This window comes from Cygnus olor, chromosome 3 (assembly GCF_009769625.2).
Source record: "Cygnus olor isolate bCygOlo1 chromosome 3, bCygOlo1.pri.v2, whole genome shotgun sequence".
NCBI lineage: Eukaryota > Metazoa > Chordata > Aves > Anseriformes > Anatidae > Cygnus > Cygnus olor.
Genome location: NC_049171.1, coordinates 44,523,209 through 44,544,407, shown reverse-complemented (window position 1 = coordinate 44,544,407; position 21,199 = coordinate 44,523,209). Strand labels below are relative to the sequence as shown.

Below are 21,199 nucleotides of genomic sequence, written 5' to 3'. Positions count from 1 at the left end.
GAAATAGGACAAGCATTAATCTAACCTGTCTTGTTTTGCTAAAATAGATGTGATACATATATTCCACCATTGACAAATTTTTTACAATATCCTGATGACAGAGCTTTCCTAAACTTCCTGATGAATCTCCCTCAGGAGATTCACTTTTTTTTTTAATGCAGTTTACAAAAATCTATTTTAAACTTAAGTCATATGCAAATTTTATTATCGCTTCCCATTTCTGAATGTCTGTCTTCCCCAGCCACTGCTGCTTGCTTTTTGAAGACTCTCAAAGTTGTAGTTATCTGCATTCAGTCATGGTTATTTAGTCTAAGCATCAATTCATTTAAGTTTTTCTTAAATGTCATGCTTCGTTTACTTTTAGTCATTCTCATTTTTCACTTCTGGACTCTCAGTTGTTTTGCACTTCTTGGATTAAGTTGCCCAAAACAAAAAGTTTGCTCCAAAGTCATTCTGCTGCTGAGCAGAGTGAAAGGTTTATTTTTATTTAAGACCCGAGGGAACGGCTTGAAGCTGCGATGGGCAGTTCAGGCTGGATATCAGGAAAAGGTTCTTCATCGAGAGGGTGGTTGGGCACTGGGACAGGATCCCCAGGGTAGTGGTCACAGCACTGAGCCTGCCAGAGTTCAAGAAGCATTTGGACAACGCTCTCAGACAAGGTTTGATTTTTTTTTTTTTTTGAGTGGTCCTTTGGGGACCCAGGAGTTGGACTCAGTGATCCTTGTGGGTCCCTTCCAACTCAGGATATTCTATAATTCTATGATTCTGTGATTCTATTTAGCATGTCCAAATAACAGCATTTCTGTTTCAAGGTTTCATTTTTTGCACCAGCATAGCATTCTTCATTCACTTTCAGACTGGTGTACTTTTTCTCTTTCCCTTGCCCAGTTTTTACATCCTGTATTTGTTCAGACAATTATTCCAAAGGGTCAGATTAATCTATTTTTGTTTTAGCCATCTGTAAGTTAGGCAAATAGTATAAACTGATTGCATAGACTTGTAGGAAGAACGCTATAGAGAAAAGACTTCTAAGACTTTCATACTGAGATAGATGAAATGAACCAGCAAGAGGGAACCCAGACAACAAGTTTAGATGATGAATTTATAAAATAAGTTAAATGGGCAAGATAGGCAAGATGAATCTCATCCTCAGTGTAGAATCTTGAAATTTGATTATGGAATCTCATTCATAAGTGCATCTGTTCCTTCAACTTAGTAAAGCATTTTTGAATTCTTACTTTGTAATCCAATGCATTTACAGTTCCATGAGGCATCATGTCAATTGAAGGTTCAGTGAGTATAATCTTTAGGATTACTCATGAAAAAATATGCAATAGTATTGAGCTGGATAAACTTCTGTGGAACTCCATTTGATAAGATCCTTCCATCACAACTGTGAAATGTTGGTGTTTACTCTGAGCGTTTAAAAGATCCTGCTGAAATCCAAAGTGTGTGCAAGTTTTTAGTTAGTATAACTGGAGAATAAAAAACTATCAATTGTACTGTAGGTTGTTGCAATCACCTTCAGCACTGGTTGTCATTAATATTAGCATATGTAATTTTTTTTGGAGTGTAGACTTGAAAACAAATTTCATGAAATAAAATTTGCATGAAAGCAAATTACTTGCTGTTTGGATTGTGTCTGTGTGAACAGATGTCACAAAATTGGCTCTTGGTGCAATATCTGTTTAACATCTGCATCTCAGCTGAACCAAGAAACATTTCTTCAGCTTACACTTACTATGCTTCTGAATCAGTGATTTGCATTGATTCTCAAAAAAAAAAATGGTTTGGGATTTAAAAAAAAAAAAAAAAGGAAATTCTTCTTCCTTCCTCTAGCATACAAATCTGTGAAGGAAAATAAAACTGTTGAGAAAAGCTTATGTTAAAAAGGATACTTGGAACCAAATGCCACTGTGCCACTGTTGCAAACAGGTCCTTTTTTTTTTTTTTTTTTTTGACATTGTATTAGGTTAATCCAGATCTCAGGGTAGTGGTTTACAGGAGCAGAAGAGAGGGGTAAGGAACTGATCAAGAACAACTGCTTCTTGGAGAACAGTTCCTCATACGAAGTTATCTCTGTATTCCAGAGAATGAATGGGTACTTGCTCACTTTTTTTTTTTTTTTGTGCTACGTAAAGGAACACGGTCACTTTTGCTCCCTACTCTGGCTAATTTCTAATTTTTGAGTAATAAATAAACAAAAGGTTCTAATTATCCTAACAAAAGTTATTCTCAACTTCTTATATTTACAGTTTATAATGAGATCTGCAGGACCGTTGTGACAAGTTTTAAATGTATGCCTGTATAATTTCATTAGAAAAACTGAGAGCTGAGATAGTCTTTTATCTTTGCCTGCTTTAAAAATAAAATAAAATAAAGGAAAAACATTTTTAAATTTCTGGGGAATATCGTTCTATTTACAAAAAGTCTTCCTATACTTAGTTTTTCCCTGTAAGTTATCCAGTAAGCAAACTTATCAATTTTAGCCCAAATATTGCTACAATGCTATTTAAAAACATGGCTGTAGAGTGTTTGTGTGTATGTTTTGTTGATATTTTACTATCTCTGTTCTCTACGAAAAAGAGGCTGAGGGAGAAGAAATTGCAAAATAACACGGAGAAGACTTAATAACAAGCAGGCTGTAAGCAGTGTCTCCAGAGACAGGCACTTGCTGTAAGTTGTCAGATCTGATTAAGGGAGCTATTGGCATCAATCAGACCTGACAGTAGTATATCAGAGGTTAGTATAACTATAATTAGTGAGCTGATTAACAGCAAAGAGGGAGAAAAAACAGGGTAATGTTTAGGATCAAACTCTGTTAAAACGTTTAGATCATTATTTAAACTTGAAGGTTGAGTGGCTAATTACATATTTTATGATATAAGAGCTAAATTTCACAAAGCATGCAAGCTGCTCTTCCTCATTTGTAACTACGGTCGTTAAAATAAGATTTGTACTGACTTTAAAAAGATGGTGGTGGTGGTGGTTTTTTTTCCTAGAAAAAATCTAGAGGGCAGATGCTCTTACATTCTTTCTCAAGTAAGTGCTGTAGTGATCCTAATACTTACTGCTTTTCATAGTTTCTCCTAAGACTAATATAATTATTCCTCGTGTAAAGTTTTATATTCTTCCATTAACAGTGTAAAAAACTTCATTGCTTTCACAGCAACAAAAAGGAATTTTTCTGACTCAGCAGTCTCGTTGGCTAGACTGGGTTTAATTCCATTTTATTTTGACTTTGGCAAAGTCCAATCATATGGAGGTTTAAATTTAGTACTGGAATTTATGCATGGATTTTGTAGTCAGTGGGACATCCAGCATTGAGCTGAAAGCATAAAATTTTAGATCTTGGGAACCTCCATCTATTATTTGTAGCTCTCTGTGACATTAACTGTACTACAACTGAACTAATATTGAAAAAATCAGGTCAATGGTACATGTGAGGTGTCATAAGTATCTTGCTCTGCTAAGTAGGTGTCAATCATTGCCTTTTCATTAGATGGGTTTGATGGGCTCTGTAAAGGAACAAAATCATTTGTAATTACAAGTTTCTAGGATTAAGTTATAAAATAAAATATGTTAAACAAAGTTATGTTTCTTCAGTTAGAAATTAATTTGCTGTTCTAATGAATTCTAGGTGGCTGTTTAAATTTTTTTGTTGTTCCCTTGTTGATTTCTAGCCTTGTTGATTATTGATGTTAGCTTTGATGGCTTACTAATTGGTGCTGTTACGCATCACTTTAAGCCACCTCTGTAAGTCTTTCTAACATGAAATACTATCTTTTGTAAGTGTAGCCTGACTACTGAATGTTTCAAAGATGCTCATATATTTTATTCTGTATTGCCATTACTCTGAATGCTCCCAAATGAGCGCGCTGCCAAGCTTTGTAGTGTAAGAAATCTGCTTTACTGGAGACATAGTTCTGTTTTACCTATGTAAAACATAGCATCAGATGGTTGTCACTGATTTATGAAAAGCAATATATTTATATTCATTATTTAGTACTTCCTACTTTCCTCCCGCAAATTCTTATTTTGAATTGCTGCCCTCTCTTTCACTTTCTATGTGTTTATTACACTCCCTGCCTGAGCTCTTGCTTGCATGAGGTTTTGTAAAATGCTTGACTAAATCATGCAGACTATGACTGCAATAAAAAGTAGGATAAAAACAGCATTACAAAAGTTGACTCGCAGGCTGATGCCTTTGTAACGTGTTTTGACAGAGTTTTGCCTTGGAGAGTGCCAGAGTACCCTCATGGGGTGTGATATTGGGGAATCTAATATTAAAATGTGAAAAGCTCGAAAGCATCATTGATGGGAAATACTTCCAATTTGTGCAAAGCATAGCCCCAGCGTAGCAGCTTTCTATAGAGAACTGCAGAATATGATGCATTCCAATGCAAGGCTTGTCTGGGTGGATGTGTGTAACTGCATGCAGTTTTCTGCATCTCCGTTTGTATGTGAGTGAAGCTTTTGCAGTGAACGTTCTGCAAGGGCCAATAAAAAACACCGTGATAAATAGTTACACCATGAATAGAGTAAACTGTGTAGTATGTCCATGCCCCATGGCCAAAAGCTGTCAGAAGATGAGGAGTCCTGGCTGTGACTGAAGAGAACATGCTGTAGGATCAGATGCATATTCTTTTGAGTGTGGTGAGGTGGAATTAAGGATGTGTGTGAAGGAGTGGGAGAAGAGAGAAGACCAGTAGAGAGGTGAAAATGATAAAGATGAGGAAGCTATATTAACTGAAATCTACAGAAGTAGATCTTTGAGAGAGTGTCTTTGAATATTGACAGAAAAGCAGCAGTGGCTAGACCAGAATTCTGTTGCCTTCCATCTATGATGAATCATTGTGCTGGAGACAAACTTATTACAGACAGAAATGTAGAAAGAGGATGGTTCTGTGCTTTCCGAAGCTTTTAGATCCTTAGACCTTTCATTTGGTTCATGTGCTAGTCTTTTTCTGTAACTGTATCTACAAATGGAATAGGCCATAAAAGTGTTTGTACTTCAACATCATCCAGGCACTCCTGAAAATACTGCTTTTAGTAAGTTTTCTGCTTTCTTGTACATGGAATGATGCTTTGTTTCCTCGCATATAATTTCAGTAAAATAAACCTTTTTAATCTACAGGTGATGAAATAACCTGTAGTCATACCTAATTATTGCCTTATGCTGTTAAAGGCAAACTCCTTAAATACATAACATTCATTTTCTAATGGAGATTATGTCTTCAAGTTACTTCCAGGCTGTATTTTAGCTGTTTTCAATCTCTTTACCTCTGCTTAGCTTTGGCTTTGGTGTCTTCAATCACACTTCTTCATTCTATCAACAAAACAAATAATTCCATCAGTCTTTGCACAGGAGGTAGCCTCTGGAGTACATAGCTGCAGGCATCAGGTGATTTTTAAAGTGAGGTTTGGTTTTCTTTTTCATTTCCTGAGGATGCTGAAATAGTAAGAGGATTAATTAATAGCAAGTGGTACAAAAGGTACAAAGAAATGCTAAGTAGCAGTTAATCCCAATGGTAGGTGTTTGCTGTTTCTCTGAAAAATTCCCCACCTTCTAGGAAAACTTCTACATGTACACCAGTTTGCCATCTCTAACAGTTCTTGCTGATGGTTCACATGATCTTATTAAAAGAGAAAAGTAAAAAAAAAAAAAAAAAAATTAAAACACTAAGTTACCATGATTCCCATGAGACAACTTATTAAAAGAATTACTGCTCATAACTTCTTTCTGAACACAGTTAAAGAAAAAATTAAAACACAGAAGTGAATGCTAATCTGAAGATGAGTCAAGTGTTTGGGAGGTGGAGCAACCAATGTATTTGCTCAGGTGCAGTTGTAAGAGGTTTTGTAAAAAGATACTTTGGTCCTTCAGAACTTTGTACACCCTTTACGATCTTTGTTGCTTTTCTAATCAGAGATTTTAATTCATCAATTACATTCGAGTTAGTTCTCTGGAATTATTTTACTGGGTAAGTCTAGTGCCTGTAAGATTGTCAGGTCTGTGTTTGGACTTTAAATCTTATGGTTGATACTGATTTAGTAGTTCTACAAAAGCCTTTACTCGTAGTCATTTTGTAAAAAACAATTTATTGAACAGCCCACTGGCAGCAAGATCTGCTTTCTGAATGGGGCTGATTATGACAAACTGTTGTTGTCAATCTTGTGTTCCTGCTGTTCATGAGAATGTTTCATTTTTATTCTCAGGAATGCCCGTTAAATCTCTGCTGTAAGAAATTAAAAATTTCTTTCTTTTATAGGCATTTCATCATTTCATTCAAGTGTCTTGTATTCAAATAGTAGTTGAAATATTTATTGTGCATCACAAATAAAAGCTTTTTTTTTTAAAAAAAGCACCTTTTAAAGAGAAATTACCAAAATTTTTTCTTATAGGGTGTTTACTCATCATAGTACATGAATTTATGTAAACCCATTTTCAGTCCCAAAATACAGGTTTTTATAAGTTCAGATAATAGAAAAAAAAAAAAAAAAAAAAACTTGTTTAGAATTTGCCATGCAAGCCTACTTTACTTACCTTCCAGAAGGGTTTGAACACGTGTAAGGTCAACTATTTTTTGAGAATCCACTTTTAAGATAACAGAGCACAGAACTGAATTTACTAATCTGATGATTCACAACCATCTTTTTTTTTTTTTTTTTTAATAATCAGAATGGTATTTTGTCTAAAACAAATATGAATACCACTCTTTGTTTCCTATCATCCCAGTTGATGCTCAGCCTGATGTCCTAGTCAACTAGTTCTTCACAGAATCACAGAATTGTAGAGGTTGGAAGGGACCTCAGGAGATCATTGGGTCCAACCCCCAACATGTTTTTATACATTTTGGTTTGAAAATATTTGGCAGATAGGAAGAATAACCTAGATCTTTTGTAAGTGTTTTCTAAGTGTTTATCATAGTAACTAGGAAGCTATCTGTATTTTTTTTCTGAGTTTCAATAGTTGTACGAATGAAAGGAACAAAAGGTCAGATAAGTGGTGGATATACTTGGAGGCTGAAGTAGCTAAAAGAGGGAAACCGTTCTTGAAAATAGTCTTGAAGAATTTAAAAGCAGTGAATTTTTTTAGTATGGGAAATTGTAGCTAAATATTTTATGTAGTTTGTTCTGAAATATTTTCATACGTGGATTGGACCTGTGGGAGTGTGAATCTGAGGGTATTAACATAGTTTTACTAGCCTCAGGGAGGGCGCACAAATTACTCACACAGAAATCAGATACTAGTCACATGCAAGATTTGTTCAGGAGAAGTTAAGAAGGAAGTGAAGAATTTAAAGGATTGCAAGTGAGCTATTGAAAAAGTAAACCTGCAGGCTGTACCAGCTGTTAGAAATTAATGGAAGATCATTTCCTCTCTATGAGACCATAGGCCTTTTCAGACTAAGAAAAACCCCATACATCAAACCCCATGCATTTTTCAAAATTTTCTGAAAATATGGTATGAAAACATAACTTCCTTTTATCATGAAGGCTGGCTTCTAAGGGGACTGAAAAGAAACTGCCAAAAATATTTAGCAAATTGTACCATTATAGAAAAATGCATTTTCACAGTCACTTGAAAGTGTTTGTCAATTGAGGTTGAAGTTACCAGCTAGTATTGTCACCTTTGACTTCATTTTTCAAAGTGAAGTAATTTAACTTTTTGCTTTGACTTCTTATGTGAACATTACATAAAGTAATAGAGATACATCAAATCACCCTGAACCTAAATGAAATCATTTAGGTTGAAAGTTTAGTTTTAAGCACGTCTTTTTTTGTTACAGAAGTTAAATGAGTGACAGTTGTCACCTAAGAAGACTCTTCTTTAATAAGCCAATTTTACTATTCCATGTTTTTTCAAGTCGAAAAAGTCAGTATGGAATCTTTATTAATGACTTTATATTTAATTAATTTGATGTTAATATTAATTTGATTAATCCAAAAATCATTGGAAAAAGAGACTTAGATGTGCAGAGAGAAATTTGACAGCAAAAATATTGACAGTTAACCCATTTCTATTCAGCCATACCCTAATAAAATTAAAAAAAAAAAAAAAAAAGATTGAAATGTCTTGCATGAGTTCTAGTTCATTAAACAAATGCGACAGTTTATTTTCCAGCTATTTCAATAGTGAAAGAGGTGAAGTGGTGAAATAGCAATATAAATGAACACACTTCTCAGTGTGCTGATAACTGAAGTCAAAGTATAAAAAAGAATATATTAAAAAGATATTTTAAGGTTTGGTTACTGGTTTCTTTCTCTGCCTCCATACACAAAGTTGAATCCTTTTGCTGAATCTAATTTTTGAGTTTATAACTTTGTAGATGAAATACATTATTTCTGAAAATTAATTACAAATATAAATGCCACCACAGCATTTAAAAGTAATTACAAGATAGATCATAATGCTGCTTTGTTTATTATTTTAATTGAAAAAATAATCTGTAGCTTTGTTAACGTTTGCTGGTAGTCAACATTTTCTTTTAGCTGATATTTTTAATTAGCGCCTTACATTTAAATTCAATTTAGAGTTTGAGACTACAAAGATGATTTGTTTGGGTTTTTGGTGGATTTTCTTTCTCAACTGTAATTTCTATCTGCAAAATAAATATAAGAAGCAATCTTATTTTCTGGCAAAATATTCTCTGGAGATCTCTAGTCTTACTAAATGAGACAGTATATCAAGTATAGCTTTTAATTCAGGTCATTACTTTGCATAACATTACTTTTTTAAAATAAGATCAAAGTAAGAGAGCTTTATAATGAATATTTAGTCATCACTTAGAAACAGAAAAAATTAATGATACCAATTTATATATATATTCTGATAACATGACTGGCATAAAAAACAACTGATCTCAACATTGCCAATTTAGCTTTAGCAAATTAACTAAGTAGCTTGCATTTGTAGTATTTCACACCTTAAAGTCTTAATATGCATTGCTAAATATATTTCCTCACTGTTTGCTAATTAATGTTCTGTGGAAGTACAGCTGCTATTTTTTTGTGGTTGACATGGCTCATTTTAAAGTGATAACAGTTGCATCTGTAGTAGTGTTACAATTCGGTTCATAAATTATGGTCATACACTTTTACACCTACTATTTTATAGGACTGCAAGCATTTGAAAAATCTGTATTTTCTAGCAAAATGCATGCAATAATATTGTGAGGAAATAAACACCCCCCCACGTTCTCAGTGATATGACTTGGTCTTTCTTCCATTTGGTTTTAAATATTGCAGGACAGGAACATCTTTTTGGATAACATCACAAAGACAATGGTCTTCAGAAGTGGTTCTTGGTGATTAGCAAAGACTAAGATTCTGAAAGTAAAATAATTGGTCTGGGACAATATTGTGAGGCATTGCAGGCAAAAATACTTGTCTGAGGAGAATTAATAAATATCAGGATATATCTTGCAATGAGAAGAGCATTCATAAATTCATGTTTTATAAAATGTTGTGTTTTTTTTATAATATTCTAAAAGAAACATTACTGGACAAAGTGATTTCTAGTCTTCTGAAAACAAAATGAGTATCTTTCACATGAAAGAAGGCTGGGAGAGCTGGACTGTGTAGCACAAAGAAGGCTTAGGAGGGATCTCCACACATTGTATATAAATACCTAAAGAGAGGAGGCTATGAGGCTGGATCAAGCTTCTTTTCAGTGGTGCCAGGGCAAGAGTAGTGAACACAAACTGAAATGCAGAAAGCTCCATCTGAACATCAGGAAACCCTTTTTTACTTTGAGGATGACCAAGCACGGGTTGCCCAGAGAGGTTGTGAAGTCTTCTTCCTTGGAGATCTTCAAAAGCCACCTGGACATGGTCCTGGGCAACCTTCTCTGGATGGCCCTGCTTGATCTGGGCAAGATGGACAAGATGGCCTCCAGAGGTCCTTTCCCACTTCAGCCATTCTGTCTGTCAATCTGGGTTCCAAAAAATTTAAGGCAACAATTCTATTGCTTTCTTAAAGCTATTAATATTATTCTGATGGTACTTTCAATAATTGAATGTTAAGATCAGAAGAAATGATCTTTTTTCAGATTTGGATAAGCAATTTACACAGAAGTTTTATAAGTCATTGTTAGCTTTCTGTCTCCTTTTCCTAGCCAGGGCCTTGAAGTGTTATTCAGAATTAACCATTGTTTTTCTGGGAGGTCTTAGATGTTTACTGTGCTGTAATCAGTTAGAAATATTTTACCACAAATAGTTTTTAGAGGGACTTGAACGTTAAATGTCTTGCATGATTATGTAAGGATTTGATTCTGGACAAATATTTAATTGTTCTAATGTAGAAAATATATACAAATGGCACACGTTAGCTTGAAGTTATTTGACGATAGTTCCATATATTTTTCCACGCTGAAGCCTACTATTTTGATGTCCAGCACATGTAGAATGCAGGAAACTGTGTCTGCCTCAAATATACAAAGCAGGTAAAACTTAAGGTAGCTTTGTAAGTTCTACATTGCCTTTACTCAACTGCATATTAAAATACATTTTTTTATAAAGTTGAGTTTGGATTTTTCTTTGTATATGCTTAATATTTCTTTTTCCTGCTCTCTCAGATGCTTGTGACTACTCCAGAGAAATGGGATGTAGTGACAAGAAAAAGTGTTGGTGATGTAGCCCTCTCTCAACTGGTAAAACTCTTGATTCTTGATGAAGTTCATCTGTTGCATGAAGACAGAGGACCAGTACTTGAAAGCATAGTAGCACGTACTTTACGCCAGGTAAGAGCAAAAAAATATCCACAAACCCGTGGTAGGAAATAAAAATGTTGAGGTGGCTTATATTATAATTTATAGCTATTCTGTGCTAAATATGAAGAAAAATATCTTTCTTCTACCTTCTCTGTTACATCAAATGTCAGATTCCTAGAATGCATAATTTATTACTGAGCTGTTTCCTTACTTAATGTTTAATTATTTACTGTACAAGTAACACTAAACTGAAACATTTTTAAACAAATAATAATCAGGATAGTGCTTAACATAACCAAAATTGGAAGTATTTTCTTACCAGCAATGCTGATTTTTATTGGCAGATTTCATATAAGAAAAATGTTTTGAACGAAGAGCAGTGTCTAGAATCATTTCAGCACTGCTAGAAAAATACTAAGTAATTTGTACTTCAGATTAATCAGTCTTTCTTTCTTACCCAGTGCTTTAGCACTACTTTCTAAATACCAAGATTTGAAATGGCAAAAGTAGAAAAGGATAAATTTTTTAAAATTTTTTCTAAAACTTTGTAAAAAAGAAGGATTTACAGTTGGGCAACGAAGATTAGACTCTCATTTTTCTTGTAAATGCATGTCTAATCAAAAGTGGAATTTAGAGATGAATAAAAGGGATAGAATTGGAATAAGTAAATCATTAGGTTCATAGAATGGTTTGGGTTGGAAGGGACCTTAAAGATCACCTAGTTCCAATCCCCCTGCCATGGGCAGGGACACCTCCCACTACAGTAGGTTGCCCAAAGCCCCATCCAACCTGGCCTTCAACACTTCCAGGGATGGGGCATCCACAGCTTCTCTGGGCAGCTTATGCCAGTGCCTCACCACCCTCCTAGCATTTTTTCCTTATATGTAATATAAATCAACCCCCTTTTAGTTTAAAACTGTTACCCCTTTTCCTATCATTAAGCTCCCTGACAAAGATGCCCTCTTCCATCTTTCTTGTAAGCCACCTTTCAGCATTAGAAAGTTGCTCTAAGGTCTTCTCTTCTCTAGGGTGAACAACCCCAACTCTCACAAACCTGTCTCCATAGGAGAGGTGCTCCAGGCCTTTGATCATCTTCATGACCCTCCTCTGGACTTGTTCTGACAGGTCCATGTCCTACTTGTGCTGGGGGCCCCAGAGCTGAACGCTGAATAGCTGCAGTGGAATCTCATAAGAGCAGAGTAGAGGGGGCGGAACTGACTCCCTTGACCTGCTGGTCTTCTTTGGATACAGCCCAGTTTATGATTGGCTTTCTGGGCTGCAAGCACACATTTCCAGCTCATGTCAAGCTTTTCCACCAGTATTCCCAATGTATTGTTGAGGAGAGGATAGAGTGGCATTCCTGTGTTTTTGTCAAAAAAACACATTATTCAGGAGTATTTAAATACAAAGAATCTGTAACAAGTTAAAAATAAACACAATTGGTATTGTTATGGCTATGCTTGCAAGCATGTTAAATGTTTAAAACCTCTTAGCTTTCAAGATGCTTTTTTTTTTGTGGTAAGGCTACACCAGGCTCGTTAAGGCCCTTCAGTAGGGTTCCTTGTGTGCTTTCTGAATCATTTCACCTCCTATAAGAACGGCATAAAATTAATGTCTGCTGTGGTCTACCACAGTAAGCGTAAAGTTCTTGTATACAGAACAACCTAAATGATAATTCTTTAGAAGAAGCTAAACTGGGAAAGAATTTCTTTTTGTAGGGTAGGGCTCAGTAAAGTTTTCACTCCAAGGGCATGAAAGCTTAACCCATTTGATATTGTATTTTCTTTCTTAAATTGATTTGATTACCTTGTTTTCCTTAGGTGTCTTTAGAGTAAAGCATCTCAGTTTTTAGCAGTGACCGTGACGGTCATTGTCTTCAAGTCAGATTGCAAGTAATATTATTTCATGTTTTAGTGTGAAGTTTTATGAGACTTGTAAGGTAGGTTTCAGCTGTCTGAAATAGATGTCTAGAGCCATTTTATCTGCCCTAGCTTATTCATCTTGGCCTCCTGCTTCTGCTTCATTTGGACACAAATCTCCCACATATCCTTTCCTTTTGTGTCTGTCAAGTCTGTGCAGATGTCTTCAGGAATAAAATGATCTGAGGCAATTATGTCTTGGGTACTGAATCCTACCCTTAGTGCATTTATTGTAATATAGCAGTATCTTGGTTCAACACTCATTTAAAAAATAGCTCTCTGGGGTGCTTTAATCTTTTAGGATTTCAAGGTTTGTTTTACCTACCAAGTTGGAGTTTAATTCATCTGGAATTGAAGCTACTCATTTGTAACCCTTCCTTAAGTGAAACAGTTGGGAAGAAGAACAAAACAAATCTTGAAATTAATAATCTCACCACTTTTCTGAATAGTTTATTTTTTCTAGATTGATAAGAAAGTCAATGGTGAAGATCACTATGAATCTTTATAAGAAAATTTTCAAAAGTAGGTAGTTGAGAAGGAAAATTTACAGTATAAAAGTAAACTAAACAGTTAAACAAAACTCCAAAAATATTTATAGAAATATTCAAAGCTATGCAGCAGGAAACAATTCCAAACAAAAATATTCTGAATTACAAGCGTCTAAGAGAGCCTGGGGACAAAGAGGCAGGCAGAAGGTGTTTCATAGAAGTTTTTTTACCATTTTAATATGGAAACAAGGAAATAATCAGAGACTTGGTCTAAAAAATGTTTTACTGCAGCATCTGAGCCTGCAAGCATAGCACTGTGATTTTTTCTGTATACAACCAAAACTAATTAGGAAATTATTGGAACTCCTATTAGGTGTCTAAAAAGATAATGTAAATTTTCTGATTACAGAAGTATTTCACCGGAGTTCAGTGCAAATACTAGTACAGATGTTTTAAGTGCAAAAACATTCCACCTGATAAAGTTTTAATGATATTTTGCAAAGTAAAAATGTTGATTACATTTCTTTGGTACTGTTCCCTGCTCATAGTTCTGTTTTGTGCATTTCAATATAAATTCATAATTGTCACTGGAACAGGAACTAAACTCGGGATTTTCAGCCCATCTCTGGAGATGTCCTTCTGACTTCTGGTGATTTTATATAAAATATTAAGCTCCTCTCCAGAATGTAGTTCTAGAATGTATTTTTTGCTGGTAACTGTAGAAACATCATGCTTATTCAGTACTCTTGCAAACAGAAGGGAAGAATAAGGAGATAAGTTCTGAAATAAATAAATACATTGACCACATCAATCTAAAATATCCTTATGTCAATTACACCGCTGCAGTAATTGCCAAAATCAATTACCTGATTTGTGTACTGGTTTAAAGCATCAAAGCTATTGACTATTTTCTTCAGAATTTGTAGTGGAGGAATTCAGAAAGTGATTAAACTAGTTATTCAAGGAAAAATCCATTATAGATTATTAGTCACTAGATCAGACTGGTGGCTATAATAGCTGTGGGGCTATGCTAGCAGGTGTCATTGTCATTTTCCCTGTTTCTGTACTGTTAGTAGAACATCCCTTTTTTGGCTACTGTGGGAGACAGTGTACTGGGGTAGTTGGATTTTTGGTCTGATCTGGAACTGTCATTCTCTTATATAACTTCTAGGACAGAACTGTGATAAATTCCTTTGAATGCTACTTCAGTCTTTTTAATAAATCACTAATAGATATTCTAAATATGGGGTGTACCTATATTTTCATCTGGATCATACTTCCCCTAGCTTGTATATGAGACAATGTTATGATTTCTATGCATGTTAGGATCTATATTGCATGTACTGTTATATTTTGCACTGCTTGTTATCCTGTCTTACAAGACGATAAAATATATCTTTTGTTTTCATATGGAGTGTGCAAAGGTTGTTTTTCTTATATTGTGGATAATAGAAAAATAGACCATGTTTTGTTGTGGGCTTTTTTTTCAGTCTTTTTAAGAATCAGGCCTAATGTGATCCTCTGGCATCATTGTGCCAGAAAATAATGCTTTGACATACATTTTCATATACAAAGATAGCCTTACAAATACATTCTTAAAACAGGAACATCCTGATGCATTAGCAGGTCTGTCCTAATTTGCACCTCAAAATTTTCAAATTATAACTGTACTTTCTTCCAGATGAACACTGAGTCACACCACTTACTGTAAGAGTTTAGCATGTTCTTTTTAACTTACGGCATTATTTTTAGAATCAGCTTTTTAAAAACCTGGAAGGACTATATATATATCGGAAGTTCTGGCAGTCTTACAGCAGAGTGAACAGCATATTCATGCATGTTTGCACTTTTCAGATTTTCAAAAATGTTTTTGTAAGTGATTTAAATTGACTTTGCAAAACATTTTGGTGGGAAAATTGCTTTGAGCTCTGTTACATATTGCAGGTATAACATCAAACAACTTCTTTGAATCCAATTTGTAGCTTTGATGTTTAAAGTTTTAGTGTGGAGCATAATACAGATGTAAAAATGAAATGCTTAAACTTTTTAATCAAAATTTCCACGGTTCTGTAATATCTACTAAACTTATTAGTTTGAAAGAAAAAATGAACTGCATGACACTCAGTTCTTTTGTCATAATTATTCAGAGATGTTGATAACTTCTTTGCTGCTTATGAGACAAAAAAGCGCACCTGAATATGTGAGTTTTGATACCTTCTCTCAACTCTGAAGCATAAATTAAATAAAAGAAAATATGTAGTGAAAGACTTCACAGGTTTTGGGGAACCAAAGCTCATGTCTTAGACACACAAATATTTTTCTGTCTTATATTTCAGTTTCAATATATTTATATCTTTGTATTAGATCAACCAAGTGTCTAGATGAATAGTAGGTGTGTAGCTGTGTTCCTGATGATGTTTCCTAAATGAGTTGTATGGATTAGGCGTGCTGCAATGACATGGCATCTTATCTCATATCTTTTAAAAGGAAATATGCACTTCCTTTAAACAAAGTATTCAATTTCAATTGAACTTTACTGACGCTATTTAATTATGGAACTCATTTATTTATGAGTCAATAGTATTGGAAATAAAAAAACTTCAGGCTGATCAGAGGAATATTTTAGCATATTTCTCACCATCATAGTAAATGCAAAAAAATAAATTCCTTAAATATTTTCTCATTCAAATATGCAATTGCTGAATATCCAAAACAATATGCAGGATAACATCTCACACAAACAGAAAATCACGCTTTCTCTTTGTTACTTTCTTTTTAATGCATGTTATGACACAGTAAAAGTATAGAAAAAATAACAATAAGCAAACATCACAATCCTGCAACTTCATGAATCTGCTTCTATGTTTAACAATAGTCAGCTTAGCTATACTTAGATGTTTGCAAATGTTATTTTCAACAATATCACAATTTAGAATGCAATAGTCATTTGAGACAGATAGACTAGATTACGTTTATGATTTTAATCTTGACCCAAATATTGCTAAATTAACGTATTTTCCTTTGGGATTGGGGGGTGGGAGTGTATTATTATTGTTTTGTTTTGTCTTAGTTTTTTACTGCAAATTGGCCAGTATTTTAAGGTGGATCTGTCTAGTTTTTCTTGTAGTCAGCTCCTCAAGATGACACAAAGGTCTTAGTGCCTTTAATATATATATGTATGTATAACTGTATTTCACTAGAATGTGAAATAAATGCTATCACCTATTCATATTTTTCTGCAGATAAGTTTTAAGTGAGTATTAAAAACGTGTAAAAATCTAAATGTTTCATAAATCCTTCTCCTAATCCTGCCCAACCTTTGTGTCCTTAAAGGGCATAGTTTTGCTTCTAGACTTAGTTTTCAGTTATCTCATCATTTAAATAGCCACAAACTACACACAGTCTCCTTGGAAATAGTGATGCTTTTATGGCCTCTGGAAGATCAAGTGGAAGTTCCCACTGAGCCTAAGAAATTTTTGCTGACAGGCGGAGCTTTACATTTCATTCCACATTAGAATGTGAATGGTTGGATCTAGCACTTTTCTACCTGTTTGTCACAACTTTGTCACACTGCTTACTTCCCTTCTTTCTCCATCCCTAATTATCATTCTTTTTCTTCTCCTTCCCCCTAGCAATTTTCATATTACCTTTCTGAGCTTTCCTTCCTAATAATGTTCTTTCCTCATGATGCCTTATTTAAGAAATTTTCCCTATGAGCTGTCATACAATTTTCCTGCTCTGGATGCATTTTCATTGTCTCTAGTTTTTTATTCTCTCTTCTACCTCTTTTTTTCCCCCCTCTTGTGCCTCTTGACAATCAGAAGCAAACAAATCCAGAGGTTTCCCATGCAAAGCCAAATGCTGGATTTTTATCTGCTTGGGACTTCTCATGTTTTCGGAATCCCATTTTTGATTAAGAAAATTTTGGTTGTTTTTTTTTTGTTTGTTTATTTTAAAAGAAGGCTGATAGCTAATGATCTAAGAACAGCTGATGAGGTCAGAGGAGGGAAGGTTCTTTTGTCTCCATATCTTGTCTCTAGCAGTAGCTGGCTGTAGTTCATTCAAGTGTTTTTGGAGACTAGAATGCATCGATAAATAATGGCATTGGCATTTGTTTGGTTATTCACATTTCATCTTGAGTGACTGCTTTATTCTTTTGCCCCTTGATGTTCCTTCTATATGCCCATCAAGTTTCTCAGGATCTCCTTAGCAAAACCTTGTACTGTAATGTTTTGTTCCTCACTTATAGTATTGTGGGGCTTTGTTCACTGAACTTTCTCATGTTTGCATCTGCTTTTAGAACATGTCAGCTAACTTGGGTATAGAACTTCTGATAGTTTTGGTTGTGGCATGTACAGAGGTTGAGCATCTCCTTCCTGCTATTCAGTTCTGTTCTTTAAGAATTACATGTACTTTATTTGCTGACACATCATCTTCGGAGCTTGCATTTAGATGCTGGTTCATTAAGTCTTCAGACAGGTACTTTAATAGTTGCTGCAGGATTCACTTGTTGCTATAAGAGTGTTTCTGGAAAATAGTTTCTTATTTAACTACTGAGGTGTATTTTAGAATGAGCTAAATTAAGATAAATTTAATTTGAATGGGACTGACAACGTACATTTACCTTTACGGCTGACACACGTATCCGTTATATTAATTCTACCAATCACCTCTTCTTATTCTTGTCACCAGTTATTTGTTTATTTACTGCATATCATGGATAAAATTATTGAGTAAAGTTGGGCATAGAAACCAATTAGGTGCATCCCTTTTTAATTGCTGTTTTTCAATGATAAGTTCTTTAAAAACTGTCAGTTCGTCAGATTATCATAAAATTAATGCCTTACATAATTCTAGATGTATATTGTTATCTTTTCTGGCAGCTTTGTAGCTGTGTAAGAATGACTTTTAAAAAACAATATATTTAAAAAAACAAACAAACAATCTCCATTTGCTTGGAAATTGTTAGTGATCAGATATTTGAATGAATCTTCAGAAGCTTTTCTATTACTTTGCATAGAAGTGGTCAGGCAGTCATTCTGCACAACACTTTTTATGATTGATAGTTGAACATTTTTCCATTTTCCTGGTATATCCATGGAGTAAAAGGTAATCATGATTGTCACACTCTTTGATAATACAATAAAGCAGTTAAACTGATTTGTAGAAGACTTCATATTTCTTTTTTGTTTCTCTTTGGGGAAAAAAACAGTAAGCAGTATATGAAAAGGCATTTTGTCATTCAAGAAAAACTGACATGGCACTGTGCAGGGCATAGAAATCTCTTAATAGGTATATTCAAAGTGTAATTTCTTCAGGCAAAGTATTGCGTACTTAATATTTAGCCAAGGTAAAATAATATGGCTTATAATAGTGCTTTCTGCATGGTTACATTTTTTCAGTACCTCTAGATTTTTTAATATGTTCTGAGTGGAGAACTGAGATCACAGTATTCTCAGGGTTCACGGGAAGCAGAGTAAAACTCATTTATAAAATTACTTAACTAGATGGTTGCCTAGTAACATGTATTCTATGCGGAGTTGTAGATAACATCCTATGTAGAATCTTCAAAGCAGTATTAGTAGTTGCTTTTTTACTATGCACTTTTAATTTTGTAATTTTATCATTTTTATGTTACTGCTTTTTTCCATTTTTTAGTTTTCCTAAAATGAGGAAATTACCACCTGTGTGGACTGATTGACTACGTAGTAATGCTTTCATTAAGCAGTGAACAAAAAATCAGTAAAAAAAAAAAAAAAAAAAAGTAAATATTAGTGAAACATTCTAACAAACTTCCTTGTTAGGCATTTTGAAGTGGCTTTAATTATGTTCAAAATTCCCTGTGAGAATTCCTCCCCCTTCCACTCCCCCACTTTTTTTTTTTTGATAATGTGAAAATCATAGATCTTGCAAGGGGCTGAGACTTGCACGTGTCTTAGTGGGTATCTTACTAACTAATGCGTATCCCGTACCCAGTACTTCATTCTTACAAGAGTCAGGCAGGATACCCAGGAACTTAAGTCATGAATCAATCTTCTTGTACATCTAGACTTAACACTAAGAAATGCTTGTGTCTAGTTTTCTGTACATCTTATCTTTAGTGGATAGACATCCACTAAAGGGCATACAGACTGACTTTTGGAGTGCGTTGAAGTGATTCTGGGTCATGAAAATATCAGATTAATTTCTAACCACAGTACAATTGCGCAAAGATGAGAATAGTAAACTTGTCTGCTTCACTTAGTTCTGTTCTCAAGCTGAACAATCAGCGATATGCTTTCCAGCTTGATTGTAATTAATTCTGTGAATGTGATATTTTAATACATGGAAATGGGAAGATTGCTGAGATCACAAGTTCAGGAAAAATTTTAGAAGTCAGATAAGAGTATCTCTATGCATACCCTGCATGCTCTCAAGTGGTAGCTGTAATGTAATAAGATGATGTGCACATCTACTAGGAAAATGAACCTGCTGTGATCAATCTACAGTCCAGACAGGCACTTCCCATACCTAATCCTATATCATTTACAGTGTAAACTCAAATGAGTGTGGAAATGGGTACCAGATAGCTATCTTCTGTATATTTTTTCTGTATACATGGAATTTCATGGTGTGATAATAGCATTTTGCAAATGCGTATGGTGAACATGCTGTCAATTCTCCACATGCCACCATGAATGCTTCTGAATTAGATATACTAATTAGATATGTCAATTAAATGTAGTTATGGCAATTTTATTTCTTCCTTTAAGTGTAATATCAAATCAATAAAATACAGTAAAGCTTTCAAAGAACATGATGTGTAAACACTGTGACGGTACAGTGTTCCAAAGAAAGCCATGTAAATTCTAATTGTTGCTCACACTTTTTTTTCTGAGATAATAAGGCGTGTGTAATGACTAAAACATTTGAAATTTTGTGCCAGTTGTGAAGAAAATTCACTTAGCTGAACACCACCAGACAGTGATAGGGAATGTAAACAGAAAACTTCATCATTCAAAATATGTTTTCAATAATTTTTACTGCAGTTTCAGGAAACCACTATCTTATATATTAAGCACACTCTGTAACTGGGGCTTCTAGGACCAAATAAGTGATCTGGCACGTGAAAAATACTAATGTTTGAATGTACTCTACTTACAAAGTGTCCTCTTGCACTTTGTATGTGCACACACAAGATAAACAAAACATTTTGATACTTGCTTTTACAGGAGAAGTCTGAAAAGTAGTTGGAAAATGTACGCACAGAACTCTAAAAGCCATTATCAAAAATAAAATCTTTGTAGTGCTTGGATAGATGAATAAGATAAGTAATTGAGACACTCATAATCACATAGTAAAGTGTAAAAAATAAACAATATGTGGTAGTTGCAGATTCAGGTAATTTTGTTTTTTTGACTTCCAAGTTTAGCACGGTTTTGGTCATTGCTGTTTGTATATTGCCATGTATAATTAAAATAATAAAGAAAACTCGGTCTGTGTATTTACATGAGGATATACAGGCACAGAGTTCTAGTCTATAGTTTGCATATCATGAGCATAAAATAGTTAGGAGAAATGTTATGATACATTTTTGCTTTTAGGATAAGCATACCTTATTTTGCTTCTGAAGAAGATGGCAAAAAAAGGATTATCTGGATGGCCTTGAAAGAAGTTAAAGAAATTGATGGAATGATTTAGAGGACTTTTATTGCACTTTGGAGCACTGAGTTATAGTCTTGCTTTTAATGAATCCTCTGTGATTATTTTCTGAATCTCTTTGGAGTCTAATAGTGCTGCTTCAACTTGAGAGTTATATAAGAAATACTTGAGGATGGGAATTTCATACAGAAGTTTGGCATTAATGAGGAAAGATTTTTTTTTTTGAGCAAAATGTCCTTTTAGAGTTTCATAGACTTAATATTTTTAAATGCTGACAACTCAGGCTGGCAATTCTGAGACAGGTTGAAAACTGTTTTATTACGCTTTAACCACTGCTTCTTTCACCTGTTTTAGATAAGCTATCTCACTTTTTCTCAGGCATATGTGGCAGTGGTTATCTTTAATACAGTAGTTAATAGTGACCTCTTTTAATAATT

The 21,199-nt window shown here is 34.3% G+C and overlaps 1 protein-coding gene across 2 annotated transcripts in view; it reads left to right on the top strand.

Annotated features, from left to right (window-relative positions):
- Positions 1-21,199, top strand: part of ASCC3 (activating signal cointegrator 1 complex subunit 3) — a 281,426-nt gene that overhangs the window by 94,221 nt on the left and 166,006 nt on the right. For both annotated transcript variants that reach the window (XM_040551468.1, XM_040551467.1), the window contains exon 11: positions 10,580-10,744. In XM_040551468.1, coding sequence (XP_040407402.1) covers positions 10,580-10,744 — 165 coding nt within the window. The remainder of the gene's footprint in view (positions 1-10,579; positions 10,745-21,199) is intronic.